The sequence below is a fragment of the Sturnira hondurensis genome, unplaced genomic scaffold (assembly GCF_014824575.4).
Source record: "Sturnira hondurensis isolate 20B ecotype Veracruz unplaced genomic scaffold, ASM1482457v3 Scaffold0004136, whole genome shotgun sequence".
Classification (NCBI taxonomy): domain Eukaryota; kingdom Metazoa; phylum Chordata; class Mammalia; order Chiroptera; family Phyllostomidae; genus Sturnira; species Sturnira hondurensis.
This window is the reverse complement of record NW_028076767.1, coordinates 28,371,253-28,386,813: the sequence shown is the minus strand read 5'-3', so window position 1 is coordinate 28,386,813 and position 15,561 is coordinate 28,371,253. Positions and strand designations below refer to the sequence as shown.

Sequence of the window (15,561 nt, the reverse complement as noted above, 5' to 3'; positions counted from 1 at the left end):
AGGTTCAAACCTAGAGCATGGCTCCCAAAGAGCAGCCTGCACGCTGGAGCCCAGCTGGCCGCAGCGGGATCACCTGGGAACTTGAAAGAACCTGATTCCCGAGGCCTCGCTGTCTAGCAGGGGTGTCCAAACTTTTGGTGTCTCTGGGCCACACCGGAAGAAGAGTTGTCTTGGGCCACACATTAAATACATTGTGACACACCATCACGGAAAATCTCATCATGTTTTAAGTGAATTTATGATTTTGTGCTGGGCTGCGTTCCTGGCCACCTTGGGGTGCATGCGGCCCATGGGCTGCAGGTTGGACAGCCCTGACAAAGGTTCTGATTTAGCCCATGGTCTATATTTGCTAAACAATGCACAGATATTTTGACGTACCCTCCAAATTAGGAACCACATGCTTTTCTTAGCTTCAGGTTATCCTTGGAGGGTGCATTAAGGTTGGGCTAAGGGGTGAGAAACATAGTTGCAAAGCGCTACAAGTCTCGGTGGCCAGACCTCAGGGGAGATGCGGGGCTTCTGGAGTGAGCCACCGATTAGAAGCCCCACACTTTCTTGTCATCCTATCTGACCTCATTTAAAAAAATCTATGAAATTAGGAGGTTAATACTAATGATTCTTACAGTGTTTGTAGTTCTGAACTGTAAACGCACACTCACTATATTTAAGAGGGTCCCACATCTCTGGTCAGGTTCCGCTGGAGAGATGCTCAGTTTCAGAGCCACGAAGCCACAGCTGTAGTAGCTTTCTGCTGCCTCGTCACCAGCTCCCTGTCCGTGAAGATTCCGGCACGGTGGGTGTGGATCCTGGTGCTGACCAGGCTGGAACCAACGGGTCAGCCAAGGCCGCAGTTCTCATCAGAACTCGGGGTTCTCTTCCCGGCTCACCGGTTGTTAGCAGGATCATTTTCTTGTGACTGTTGAACTGAAGGTTCCTTACTGCCTGTCAACTTGTAGAGGCCGCCCTCATTCCTGGGCGCTCAGCCTCCTCCACCTTCAAAGCTACTGATAGCACCACAGGTTCCTCTTAGAGTTTGAATCTTTCTGACCTCTTCTCCTCCATTAATTAGGAAAAAAAATCAACCTCTACTTTTTAAGGACTCAACAGGTGGGATCAGGCCCACTTAAAAAATCTCTGTGTCTTCAGGTCGACTGACTTGAGACTCTAATTCCTTCCACAAAATCCCTTCACAGCAATATCTAAGTAGGTGTTTGATTCATTAACCAGAGGACGGGAATTTGGAGGGCTGCACTTTAGAATTCTGCCTCCTAAAAGCACCACATTAAGGATGCCATGTGCAGCCCTAAAAAGAAATCCCCGTCTGCCAAGCTCTTACCATATGCCAGGGCCTGTGATCCCATTTCATTCTAATAAGCAGCCATAAGGTAGAGATTGTATTCTCATTTTACAGGCAGGGCAATGATGACTCAGACAAAGGAGACTTTTTTTCCCCCAACATTTTCTTAGCTGGTTGGGTAGGAGGCAGGCTCCCTAGCCGGATCTGCCTCACAGGGCTTCTTCCACTCCACTGGTCGCTCCTCTGTTAGACGTACCTGTGAAGTCATATAGCAGAACCCAGGTGGTCTTGAGCTCACAGGGAGTCAGAAGCCAAAATCAGGCCTCCTGACTCCGATTTCCATGATATTTCTATTATTTCTCACTAATTAATTTCCCTGTCCACTAAGATACAAGAGGCAGAAACTAGGCATTAAAATATTAAGTTTTGAGAGGAGATAGGAGCTCCTGAATTTAAGGCGAGGCTCTTGGTCCCTATTTATCCCCCTGCCTCGGAATCCATGAAGCTTCCCCTTTGGTTCTACCTGGGCACACATTTCTGATTCGGATCTACCCAAATGGGCTGAGCATGGTGAGCAGCAGGTCCAGTCCCTAAATACAAGCAGAGCAAGAACTGAAGCTTAACGGCAGAGGACAGGCCTGGGGGAGTTTCACTATTCCCCTTTGCCATGGGAGAAGAGCTGAAACTCTCAAGGGATGCGGATTCAGACATGTCTTTCTTACAGAGAAACCAGGAGTGTGTCCCCAAGAGAGGATCGTCTGTGAGGCTAAGGTTCCAGACTTGTGTAGAGAGGATCTCACCTGCAATGAAAAAAGGAAGTGTTGCTCTTTTGCCTGTGGGAAGAAGTGCATGGACCCATATGAAGGTATTGGCTTCCTGTCTGAGGTGCCTTTGGAGGTGCCCTACTTCCTGCTTGGTCCAGGCCTGGCTGAACAATTCCCTGGGAGGGCAGGATAAAGAGGTCAAGGTCTGAGCTTTGCTCCTGTTCTAATCAGACTCCCAGCCTTCAAGTACATGCTTACTGTGTGTTAAGAGACTATTGTTTGCATGGCGGCTTAGAGGCTGGGATTGTTACTGGACACTTTGGCCTCCAAGGAAGTTTTCTGGTAACTCAAAGTAATAAGCTCCTAGAATAGGGAACTGTGCATTTTATATAGCTTGATTCAGCAAATATCTATTGTCAATGCCCTTTGGCCAAAGAGCACCCGGAACACATGTAGTTAAACACGTTGGGTTGATTCCTCATTACAGTAAGGGTGAAGGTTCACCACTGACAACCTGAGGAATCTCAGTAAGAAGCTGTTAGAATCTACCATGGCGTTGAGGCTTTGACTGGGTAATTTCAAGGAGGGTCTAAGTAAGTGGGTGCAATTCTATGAGTATCTCAGTGAATCTTAGCTGTAGAGAGGGAAGGCTAGAGTGAAGATAGAGCTATTACTGGTAGAGAAGCAAAAATTACTCATAGGGTTTGGTATTTTGTGGATTTCATAATGATTTATTTTTTGGTGTCACAGTATCATGGACACAGGGTGACCTTAGTTGAGGTGAATGTCCTGTGAGATTGTTTAGGTCTGACAGAAGAACAATGTGACTTAGCTCTGAGCATCAGAAAAGTTCTTAGTCATGAGGGGCTGCTTTTTTCCTTTCTCAATATTTTATTTGCTCCTATGTGTCAGGCACTGTCTTAGGCACTTTGGCTATGGTTGCTGAAAAAGTCTTGCCCACCCTTGCCCCAAAACTCAGAGCGGTGGAAAGATCAGTTCCAAAGTATTCTATGTCCTGTACATGATATCCTTTGCAAGGCAGAAGTGTTGCTCAGAGATGCTCTTCATCACGGAACATACATAGTAGAGCTAGGACTAGAACACTTGTCGACCATGGCTCTTTCTAGGACTTGAGTGGTAACACCAGGTGCTATACGAAGGCGGAGGGCCTGACCCCTTTCCTCCTTTGCTACCCCTTATGTTCTTCCCTCTCTGCATCTTGCCCTCAGAACCCTGCATGCTATCTGCAGATCCAGGACAATGTAGTAGTGTTACTGAGCGCTGGTATTTTGACTTAAATCATAAAGTATGCAAACGCTTTAACTATGGAGGCTGCAATGGAAATGCCAACAACTTCCTCAGCCAGAAACACTGCATGACGGCTTGCTCATTAACTGGTAAGACTTTTATCCTTGGCAACCTGAGGGCTAGTCTAACTCGAAATAGAATACCTTCACTGATAGAAGCCCAAGCTTTGACGTTAAACTGTCTTGGTTCGAGTCTTGGCTCTGTCATTCACTGGCTGGAGTGAATTACCTGCCTTTCTGAGTTTCAGTTTTCTTGTTTATAAAATGGGGATAATAATAGTATTTGCCTAATGGAGTTGTGCTAAAAATGAGATAGTGCACATAACTATCTCAGTGTTAATCTTTGACCAATGAGATCCGAGAGCCTGATCTACCCCTTAGAAGCAGGTGTCTCTTCATCACATTGACCTGTTGAGTACCAGCTGAGGACTCCCTCAGGAACAAAGCATAGGCAGGTCAGCTCTGGAATCCCATGTTGTAGGGGTAGAACATGGGGTAGGTGAAGAGAAGGGTAGGGAGAAGGTGAGGGTGGTGGATTCATTCCTTTGTATAATGACCATCACCAATGATTTGGGAGACAGGATCCCACTGAATTTAGAAGCCTGGATTAAATGACCTGGATTAAAATCCTACTTTCCCCACTTACTGCAAATTTCTTCACCTCTTTGAGTTTCATTTCTCATCCTTCTAATACTGGAATGATAGCAAAGACCTTATTCAATTGTTGGTGGGATTACATGTGATTAAAGACACCCAGATTTGACATGGTGGCTATCCAGTAATGTGGGCTCAGTAAATGGTAACAACTGAGATGGTGACCCTTGATCTTCAAAGTGTAGCACTGTGTGATTTGCAAAGGCAGCATTAGCATTTTGACCTCAGATTCTGGGAGGCAGGCTGAGAAGTGTCCCGTAGCTGCCATTTTACAGACGAGGAAAGGGTGACCCATTGGTAAAGTTAGTTGTCCAAGCGTTCACAGTGGGTCCGAGCAGGGCTGGAGCTATAATTCCACGGGCACAGTGAGCCTGAATGGCCAGGGCAATCCTATGACCTGACCTGATGAGACTAAGACCATAGGCTTCCCTCTGTGGGAGGCTGTAAGGGGTCAGTGGACAAGACCTTGGCCCTCTCTCAAGGGCCAGCAGAAAGAAGAGGCCAAGGGAGTGGGCTGGAACTGGTCTGTGAGAGATGTAGGTTTGGGGCTCACAGAGAATTAGATAATAGCTCTGAGAGACAAACACAGCGCAGTCTGGCTCTAACTCAAGGAAAAAGAAGTGAAAAGAAACACTCCCTGTCATTGTAGAATTTGCAATCAGATGAGGACAACAGGATACATGCAAAATCCTGAAGAATTAACTTAAATTCCATCTATGTGCTAATGACCCACCAATGTGTTTCTCCAGCCAGATCTGCCTCCCAAGCTCCAACCACTTACTCAACACCTTCATCTGGATCTCACAAACACCTACCTCACATTTAACTTGTCTAAACCTGGATGGCTTAGCTTAGGTCTCCCACCTCAAACCTGCTGTGTCCATGGATCTCCCCATCTTGGTTGGAAAAACAGCAACTACCCCTAAATCACCGTTGATACCTTTCTTTCTCAGTCAAAACCCATTAGGTTAGGAAAATAGATCCAGACTCTGACCTCTTCTTCCCACCTCCACAGCAGCCACCCTGATGGGAGATGCCATCTTCTCACCTGGAGTACGGCAACTGTCCCTCACAGGTCTCCCAGCTTCTCTCCTTCCCTTTTCACAGTCGATGACCAACGCGATATCCACAATGACCCTTTCAAATGCGGGTCAGAGTCTGTCACTCCCTGTTCAAAGTAAAACCAAATCCCCTAAAATGACTTACATTGATTTGCGTAGATTTCACACAATTACTCCTATTTTATAGAGAAGGAAACTGAAGCCACCCATTCATTGGCAGGACTGGGACTTTATCTCGGGCTGTCGAACACCAATCCCAACTCTCTTTCTTCTACATCCCATGAAGTGTAAGCCTTTCATTCCTCCGCAGCCCGCCCAAGGTGGGCAGAATGAACCAAGTCACGAGAGAGACTTGTTTTGAGGAGAAGGGAAAGCTGTGTGAAGGGCGGTGGGATGGGGTGGGGTTCGAACGGGCTCACGTCTGCTCTTGTTTTAGTCAAGAAAGGAGAGTGTCCGTTCTTCCCTTCCGGTGAGCGGATGGAGTGTCCCGGCTCATGCAGGAGTGACATCGACTGCCCTCCAATGGAAAAATGTTGTGAATCCATGTGTGGCTTTGTTTGTGCCAGGGCCTGGACAGGTGAGGCCTGGGATATATCTCCCAGAGTCTGCTGGGCTAAGGGGGCCATGCTGTGTCTTAGGGTGACCTTAGAGGTCTCTTGGGAACTTTTCTCCTTTTCTTTTTCTTTTTTTTTAAATATATTTTATTGATTATACCATTACAGTTGTTCTATTCCCCCCCTTCAATCCCCTCCACCCACACCCTGCCTCCCCTACCATTCTCCCCCCTTAGTTTATAACCACGTGTCTCAAGTTCTTTGGATTCTATATTTCCCCCACTATTATCGCCCTCCCCCCTATCTATTTTCTACCTGCCATCTATGCTATTTTCTGTGCCTTCTCCCCCCTTCTCCCCCTCCGACCCCCCTGTTTCTAACCCTCCATGTGTTCTTCATTTCTATGGTTCCACTCCTGATCTAGCTATCCTCTTGGTTTGCTTTTGTTTTAGGTGTGGTTGTTAATAACTGTGTGTTTGCTGTCCTTTCACTGTTAATATTTTTCATCTTCTTTTTTTTCTTATATAAGTCCCTTTAGCATTTCATATAATAAGGGCTTGGTGATGATGAACTCCTTGAACTTGACCTTATCTGAGAAGCACTTTATCTGTCCTTCCATTCTAAATGAAAGTTTTGCTGGATAAAGCAATCTTGGCTGTAGGTCTTTGGATTTCATGACTTGGAATACTTCTTTCCAGCCCCTTCTTGCCTGTAAGGTCTCTTTTGAGAAATCCGCTGACAGTCTGATGGGTACTCCTTTGTAGGTGACTGTCCCCTTATCCCTTGCTGCTTCTAGGATTCTCTCCTTCATTTTAGTCTTGGCTAATGTAATTATGATGTGCCTTGGTGTGTTCCTTCTTGGGTCCAACTTCTTTGGCACTCTCTGAGCTTCCTGGATTTCCTGGAAGTCTATTTCCTTTGCCAGACTGGGGAAGTTCTCCTTTATTATTTGTTCAAATAAGTTTTCCACTCGTGGCTGTTTCTTTCCCCCTTCTGGTACCCCTATAATCCGGATGTTGGAACGTTTAAAGATGTCCTGGAGGTTCCTAAGCCTCTCCTCATTTTTTTGAATTCTCATTTCTTCATTCCTTTCTGGTGGGATGTTTTGTTCTTCCTTCTGGTCCATTCCATTGATTTGAGTCCCAGTTTCCTTTCCATCACTATTGGTTTCCTGTGCATCTCCCTTCATTTCAATTAGTTTAGCCTTCATATGTTCCTCTAATTTGTAACTTTGTTCCTCTAATTTGTGACTATAATCTACCATTTCTGTGAGCATCCTGATAAATAGTGTCCTGAATTGTGCTTCTGAGAGGCTGGCAATTTCTTGGTCGCTTAGAGTTATTGGCTCTGGGACTTTGAGTTCTTCTTGTGCCATCTTTTGGGTTGTTCGTGCCTGTTCCATAGCAGGATCAGAGCCCTAAAGTGTTCACTAGAACAGGGCAACTAAGTCGCTGGGTTGTGACGTTGTATGTGGGGGCAGGGTCAAAGAGGGACAATGGCTCTCACTGGTATTGCAGGGCAACTAAGTCGCTGGGTTGTGACGCTGTATGTGGGGGCGGGGTCAAAGAGGGACTATGGCGTCCTGTCCACCGCCTGCCCCACGGCCCTCACCGGTGTCGCAGTTGCTGCCGTCACCGGGCCCATGCGTTTCGTCCCACTGCACATGAGTGTGCCACCGCCGTCAGCCCTCGCCCCCTGGGGCCTGCGTGGTCTCTCTGTGCGCGAATATGTACCCGCGGTCTGCCCCGCACCCCAACTGGTTCTCGTCTGCCTGCGCACCTGGGTCGGGGGCCCTGTCCTGCCCGACCCTGCTCGCTGCTGGCTCCGCCCCTCTTACCGTCCCCGTTGAACGGTTAGATGTAGTCAGGCTTCCATCTAATTCAATTTTCTGTCCTTTGGTTGTGTCTTTGTATCTCCAAACCTTTGTTGTATTCAAACTTGGTTGTGGGAGAAGGCACAGTGTTTCCACCTATGCCTCCATCTTGGCGGAAGTCCCACTTTTCTCCTTTTCATGTCCAACCAATTCTCTCATGTTGCCTTCCTGATCTTGGGAGACTGTATGTTCTTCTTCAAAGCCAATCAGGCATGGGACCACTCTCCATTTTCCCCATGCAATCTCATTTATTCTGAATCTCATTCTTCAATGGCCTACAAGGGGACAGTATGCACTTATTTATACAAGAAAATCATAACTATTGAGTTTATTCCGAATAAGCCCTTGTGTCTGCACAGAACTTCAGAGCATGCATAGCAAATTCACATCGTGTGCGGTGTGCTGGGGAAAAGACTGGCAGCAGAATGCTCTTGGGGTAGAAGAGAACTCTCCACCCTCTATGGTTAGTGCTTGTTCTGCCACCCAGTGCTGAGATGGCCTGGTCTTGTCCCTGGGAGTATCAGTGTTTTGAGGGACAGCGTGGTATGATGGAAGGGGTCAAGGCTTTTCCGGTCACTTCAACTTTTCTACTGGTTTTTTTTTGTGTGTGTGTGTGTGGCCTTAGGCAACTTACTTCCCACTATGTAGCCCTCAATTGCTACAGGTTATAGAACAAGGATGTTCTGGATAATTTCTAATACCCCTATCTCTGGCACTCTGGGATGAGATAACCCAAATCCACCAATTCTGTAGGGACAGGTAGGAATACTATCAGATTTTAAAAGTCAGAGATGGCAAGACTTTTTGATGTTCCTCAAATTATTAGCTATAGAAGTTGATACTCTGCCTCCCTCACTCAATTTTCACTCTAGGGGAAAAGAGAAGAGGCTTAATCAGACAAAACCCCTGTTTAGGCTTTCCAAGATTACCCCACATTCATCTCAAACAAGCATCAAGTATTCAAGGTCAAGTGTTTTGTTTTATCCCATAAAGTCAAATCAGGTTTCTGCCCAGAAAAGCCCCTACTGTGTGTGAAGATCGATAAGCCCAAGTGCCTGCGTGACGAGGACTGCCAACTGGGAGCGAAGTGCTGCTCACGCTGCGGGCTGAAGTGCCTGGACCCCATCGTGACTAGATAGTGAGTAAAACATGTTTAAACAAGCTCTTAAACAATGAATGGATCGAGTTTTAGAGAGAGAGAGACAGAGAGATATCAACTTGTCGTTGTCCTTGTTTGTGTATTCATTGGTTGATTCTTGCATGTGCTCTGACTGGAGATCGAACCTGCAACCTAGGCAGATTAGGATGATGCTCTAACCAAACGAGCTCCCCGGCCAGTCAAAAAATATTTCCTTCAAGATAATTCATTGCAACTAGTGTGATAAAAAGATATAGGTTTAATCTTGCATCCAACTACCTTGCTAAAATGTCATATTAAGTGTAACTGTATTGAAGGAGGTTACTTTGACTGTGTATGTGACACCATCTGAAAATGATGAATTTCACCCTCATTTTTCCCCAACTTTATGATTTACTTTGTTTTCTTGTCTTATGTTACATAGAATCTCCAAAACAATGCTGAAAATACAGGCAATGGCACCTATCCCTATACAGTTTCTTTATTTTAAAGGCAATGTCTTATGCTGTATAAAATACATTTGTTGTTGCGTTTGGGATAAACAAGTTTTATCACATGTAGGTTGTTTCCTTTTTATCCATTTACAGCTGCTATTGGAAATTACAGCTGAATTTTGGCAAATACCTGTTAGGCATCTAGTTATATAATGAATTTTCTCTTATAATTTGTTGTTATAATAACATTATATATATAACCATCCTTGCATTTCTAGAATTACCTTAATTATACTGAGGCTATATTCATATCAGTACACTTGTGGTTCTTTTAGAAAATAATTTATTTAGAATTTTCACACCTATATTCAAAAGAAAAATAGGTCTATGACCTTTGTTTTGCTATTTGAGTCATACTACTTCCAAAAACTAGCATGGGAAACTAACCCGTGTTTCCTATGATCTGCATTATTTTAAATAATGTATCAATTCTCTGTTCTTTCAAGTTAGACAAAACCCCCAAAGCATCTGAGATTCCTTCTATGATGGTATATTTTTACTAATTTTTTGTACTTCATCTTATCATCTGTACAGGCTTTCTACCTCCCCTTCTGTAGATTTTGGTCTTTTATGTTTGCTAAAATGGATCTGTTTTCTCTCTATTTTCAAATGTATTATTTTAGAGTAGTATAGTTATTCTCTACATAATTGTTTTTTATATCTTTAACTTTGGTTAATGTTTTCATTCATACTTTCATGTTTCCATCCCCCCACCTATGCACCTGTTAGTCAATTCACATACTCACCTATTCATCCGTTCATCTAGCCCTCTAATTGACTGATGTACCTTTTAGCTCATCTATCTTCCCACCCAGCCACCCATTGACCCTTTCCACTCATTTTCCTTCTACCTATCCAGCTGTCCACTCTAAATCCAGTGTTTCTTTCACATACCTATTATCTACCTATGTATCTTTTATACATACACATTCTCTAATAACTATCAGCATACTTCTCTATCATTTCTATACCCATCTCCCCTCCATTTAGCTACCAATCCACTCATCTATATTCCATCCAAACAGCCACCATCAATAGACCCATTCATCTCATCAACTTAATCATCCTTATGTTGAACCCAGCCCTCTTCTTCACCCAGCCATCCTGATCCATGTACTCATGCACCCAACATTCATCTTATCCTTACCCATCCTTCTTCCTGATCATCCAACCATCTTCCTAATCATTCCACTATGAGCCATTCATCCATCCACATGTCTACCTACCAATCCCCCAACTACCTTGATCACCCAGCAGAATGTACTGTTTATTCCGGGCCCAGTCATGCTCTAAGGTCTAGGTCCTAGATATAAATATATTCAATGGAGCACAGAGTTTGTCTGTGGAAACAAATATGAAACTCAGTAATACAGTTGGATGCATAGGGAACAACACAAAAACCAGTGACAGGAAGTCAGGACATGGGACAGGGCTTGGTCTAATAAACAAGCAGGAATTTTCAGCTAAGGGACATCTACCTTGGTGCTCTTTGGAGTCCCTCATTCTTAACCCAGAATTGGTCCTAGAACAGAGGCGTGGGGAGGTACCATGACCATCAGTGAGAGGTGATAAGAGAGACAAAGACCCAGGTGGATCCTTACCCAACCTCTCCAAGAAATTAGGTGAGAGAAGGGGCCAAGAATGTTATTCATCCCAGGTTTCAAAGACAGAAATCTTATCTCACCTGCTGGAAAAGTGAGATCCTTGGGTGGGCTGGAAATTAGGGAAGCCAGAATGGGATAGAACAACAAAAATTCTAAGTTTTGGAGTCCTCCCATGAGTGAAGGGTGTCAGAGGCAGGGGTAGAAGAAACAAAGTTCCTAGGGCTTCTCCAGGCCACTGTCCAGGTTGACTGCTTGGCTGCCCCATTCCTTGCAAAGGCAAAGGCTTCCAGACTCCTGCGCATGGTCATCCTTGGGCTGCCCAGCTCCAGCAAGGGCACTGTGTGCCAAAGATCACCCAGAACTCTGGCCTCCAGCATCTCCCAGTGGCCACTTTTTGCAGGAGAACACCAAGGCCAACAAGGCCAATACAGAAGATCAGTGAGTAGAGAAAGGACTTTTGGTTCCAGATCAGGAGATCACGGGCCAAATGAAGTCAGAGCTGGAGAAAAGGCGCGATCAGTACTGGCTACAAGGTGATTTCTCTAAGACATTAGTTCAGGCTGAAGCCCTGGGCAGAATCTGTGACCTGGATCTGGTGATCACTTTGAATATTCCGTGTGAAATACTGAAGGATCATCTCAGCCAATGTTGGATCCACTCTCCTAATGGGAGGGTATATAACCTGGAGTTCAATCCATCTCACTCATCTTCCTTTTACCCCCGCCTCTGACACCCTCTGCTTACAGGGGCACTCCAAAACTCAGAATTTCTGTTGTCCTAGCCCATTCTGTCTTCCCTAAATCCAGTGTTTCTTTCATATATCTATTCTCTATCTACTTATCTTTCATACACACATATTCTCTAATAGGCATCACCATGGTTTTCCATCATTCCTGTACCCACCCCTCCTCCACCTACCTACCAATCTACTCATCTACCTTCCATTCAGACAGCTGCTATTAATAGACCCATTCATCCCATGTGTCCACAATTCATTTTTTTCTCTTAGGAGTGACACCTTCTTTTCTGCATTCATGCCTCATAGAATCTCTTCTGACACTCTGGAATGAAAGGATTTGGCTTCTGCTATGTACATCTTTTTTCTCTCTTCCTAGGCTATTAAGTAATAGATAGTTACTGCTTTTATCCCTCTGAAATTCCTGAATTATGCTGAGAAACTACCTCAGCTAGCTTCTTGAACAGAAGGACCAGGTCCTCAAGGACTAGGCTGGATTTCAAACAGTATATGACCCAAGCTCTAGCTAATGCAGCAGTCATGTTGTTGCCATAGTAGCCATGATGGTGATGGTCTCTGTCTCCCCATCCCCTAAAGACTTTTGAACCATAGCACCAGTTGGCCTGAGAATGCCAAGGGCTGCAGCCTGGGCTTTGTCCTATGTTCTCTGGCATGTGCCCCTCTGGGGACAATGAGGTTGTAGGCAATTGCTCTCAGTGGTCACTTCTCTGACTTTGAGAGACTGCCCACAATTCATTTTTCTCTGTGAGGAGGGACACCTTCTTTTCTCCATCCACGCTCTGTAGAGTCTCTTCTTTTCAGACATCCTGGAATGAAAGGACAGTTCTGCTATTTTTATTAAACTGTATGTTTTTACACCTGTTTTCTCCCTTCCCAGGCTATTAAGTAATACAGATAGTTGTTGGTTTTTTTCCTCCGAAATTCTCTTCCAAGAGCTCAGCCCTAGAGGACAGTGTTGAATCATTTCACATACCAGAAAGTGAGCCTGCAGAGGGTCTACTTAAGCTGCTGATCTGATTCTCATGAATTCCTGCCTTTCTTTTTTGTGAAAACATAAAATCCACAGAGTCTTTGGGAAATCCTCAAAAAATAAGAAATATGCACTTACGTAAATATGAAAAGATTCTATCTATGGACAGATGCAATAAGACCATATGGGATTACTGAACTAAAACAATAGCTTTTTATTCAAGATTTTTTTAAAAATGTATTTTGAAAACATTACTAAATGTTGGTGCTCACAGTATTTTTCTCCCGTGAGGGACCCAAGAATGTGAGTATAATAAATAGTTGGTAAAGGGAATGGAGTTGAGGAAACACGTCACGCTGGCTGTGCCTAGACTAAGTATGACAGTTTTGTAATTACGAGAAAACAAAATCTATTTTTTATTCCAAAGATTCAATAGGGCCATAGAGTCTAGAAGTATAGACAGTACTACTTTCTCATTCATTGTAATATAATATCAGTAAGTCATTTATTAAGGATTTGCTTGGTTCCCAGACTTTGTGGCCACCTTGTACAACTGTTCCTCTCCTCTAGGAAGGACGATGACATTTATTCCTGTTGCCTTGAAAAATATTCTTTACATGGTGTGATTATCCCCAGTGAGGGTCCTTTACCATTCCTAGGAGTGACTCTGGGGAGGTGTACAGGATATGGGAAATGGCGTGATCCCCGATTCCCTACTCTACCTCTCCCTCCTCCGTCCCTTCCTTCCAGCAAAATAGACAGCTACAGCCAATGTCAGGGTCACTCAGTATGTCTCAACAGTCTTGGCTGTTTCAGCAATTGCCCAGAGACTGAGGAACCTTTGCTAGGTGAGACCAATAAAGGACAAACATCTTTCCCAGGTCTTTGAAAGATGATGCTTGTTTTATGTTCAGGGATCCAAAAAATCTATTTCTGGTTTTCTTCAACAAACTCCTTCAATGATTTTACAAAATTAAAGTTTTTAAAAAATATTTTGACCAGAGTAAAAGTCAAGGGACAGCTTTTCTTGGTTTTCCTTCTCCTGCCACAAACACGGCTCCTTCACTGTGATGTGGAAACAGTAGTTGGGATGGCCTCTGAGACTCCCCCGTCCTCACAGTCTGTGATTGTAACCAGCCCTGAAGTCATTTTGCTTTCCATTATCCTGATAGCCTTCCCACTTAATTAGAACTTAAAGATATTGCTGTGTTTAAAACCTTTTAACATTGAGGGACTTTTGGGTATCTTTCCTTGGTTGGAGCTCTCCATTCTCATTAATAGCTAAAGCAATGTACAATATTCGCTCCTGCCTGGGATCTTTGGTTTTGGGGCTCTGATGCTGACACAGGAGATGGGGGTCCTCGTGGTAATTCCACACTGTGTATACAGAGAGCATATGTCTCATTTGTACTCTGCTGGGTTCCAGGATCTCGGGAAGCATCCGTGTCTAGCTGATGAATTGCATTTATTTCCTTTCACTTAACTGACGGTACCTTTCTTTGCTGCGGTTAATTTTGCCACAGGGACAATTCCTAAATCAGAGTCATGGACACAGTATGAATTGCCTTCTCTTTCTTCCTCTCCATTTTTAGTCACTTCCTTGCTCTATTTGGTTTTTCAAAAGAAGAACCCAGTAATAAAGACTTCTTTTAATACAAGAATGTGGTCTGGTCATAAGGTATCATCCATTTCCATATTTAGCTGATCCTGGCTGGTTTCCAGAGGAGACGTGTGCGAGACCCAGACGCCGGGAAACCATGAAGCCATATACCAACAACAAAGAAAAATCCGCTTCCTGCAGCTGTTCAGATGTGTTCTAATTTCAGTTGTTTATAAATGCCATACCTTGTCTTCCCTTTGACAAACTGCACAGTTGTGGCCAAAATAAATGCCATTATCTATATGCTTCAGGGAATTCCCCAATTTAATCCTAATTAATGTGTGTGTGTGTGTGTGAGAGAGAGAGAGAGAGACAGAGAGAGAAACAGAGAGAGAGACAGAGAGAGAGAAAGTGAAAAATGGATGGTAAGACATTTCCAAAATGGAGAAAGCTCCTGTGTGGCATGGATGTTCCTTTCTTCCCTAGCGGTAACTAGGTTGTTCCCGGAAACACAGCTTCATTCTTGAAGTAAAAGATTCCCTCTGTAAAACTTTTCAAAAGATCAGGGCACCTAGAAGATTTTCTCTGGCAATAGTGTGTGTCTGACTCCATTTCATTAAATCTTTCTTTTCTTCATTTGGAAAGCTTTGACTATAAAGTCAGAAATGTACTAAATAAAAACAAAATGATTTGTATTGAATTTAGAGAAGAGTGAAGGGAAGAAAAACGAAAACTTGGTGTTTGTTGTAAGCCCCAAGGTACTAGGGGTTAGAGGGCTTTTCCAGTTGTATGAGAATTTGTACCATTGATTTCTATACACTGTTATTATTATTTTTTTAGATAAACAGACCTCTGGGGGGCATCGTTGGGTTCCAGTGGCATTTCGCTGTGACCCCTTTTGAGCTCAGATCAGCTCTCTAACCTAGTGACAACTTGTCTCTTCAGTTTACTGTCCCGTGAAATGCCACCTCCACTTTTCTAGAAGTCACAGGGGTAAACACACTAGTGTTTAGGATGAGTCAGGGTCTTTTCGGTGTGAAAGCCATCAGCCCTCTTGATTTGGGTGATTTGGGTGTATGTGCTTAATTCAAAGTACCTAAACCTAATCTGTAAATGCTCTTCTAACTATTCATTGTGTTATTGATTATTTGGATTATCTTACTTAATGGATTATTCATACTTTTTAATTTGGTAGAAATAAAGGAGTTTTTTTCTTGCTAAAAAAATTCTGAGTTTTCATTTACTTTCAAGAAAATTGTACCTCACTTGGGAGCCCGGGGAACCATTTGGACATTCATAGACTCTGTTGGTCTTTAGCCCCTGTTCTCATGAAAGGCGTGAGTTTCATCCCCTTTGGACCCACTGTTCCTCTCTACCTTCAATTCCATAGTAAAATGTCCTGTTTACACTAATATCAGAAAATCCCCTAGTGACCTGTGGCTAGAACTTAGACACTCAGCTCCCTCTTCACTTTATCTCTGACACTCA

At 43.9% G+C, this 15,561-nt stretch overlaps 1 protein-coding gene and 1 pseudogene across 1 annotated transcript; both read left to right on the top strand.

Annotated features, from left to right (window-relative positions):
* The first annotated feature begins 508 nt into the window (after positions 1–508).
* Positions 509–8,649, top strand: WFDC8 (WAP four-disulfide core domain 8). The gene is made up of 5 exons (XM_037044763.1): positions 509–524; positions 2,022–2,162; positions 3,312–3,458; positions 5,520–5,660; positions 8,504–8,649. The coding sequence occupies exons 1-5, from the start codon at positions 509–511 to the stop codon at positions 8,647–8,649; spliced, it is 591 nt and encodes a 196-aa protein (XP_036900658.1).
* Positions 8,650–10,918: 2,269 nt separating this feature from the next.
* Positions 10,919–11,476, top strand: LOC118985982 (adenylate kinase 4, mitochondrial-like; annotated as a pseudogene).
* Positions 11,477–15,561: the final 4,085 nt, after the last annotated feature.

What these genes read in the sequence shown, in the direction of transcription:
- WFDC8 (XM_037044763.1), top strand. An exon ending in GACGGCTTGCTCATTAACTG is followed by an intron (nt 3,459 to 5,519) that starts GTAAGACTTTTA and finishes CTCTTGTTTTAG; the next exon opens with TCAAGAAAGGAGAGTGTCCG. An exon ending in TTGTGCCAGGGCCTGGACAG is followed by an intron (nt 5,661 to 8,503) that starts GTGAGGCCTGGG and finishes TATCCCATAAAG; the next exon opens with TCAAATCAGGTTTCTGCCCA.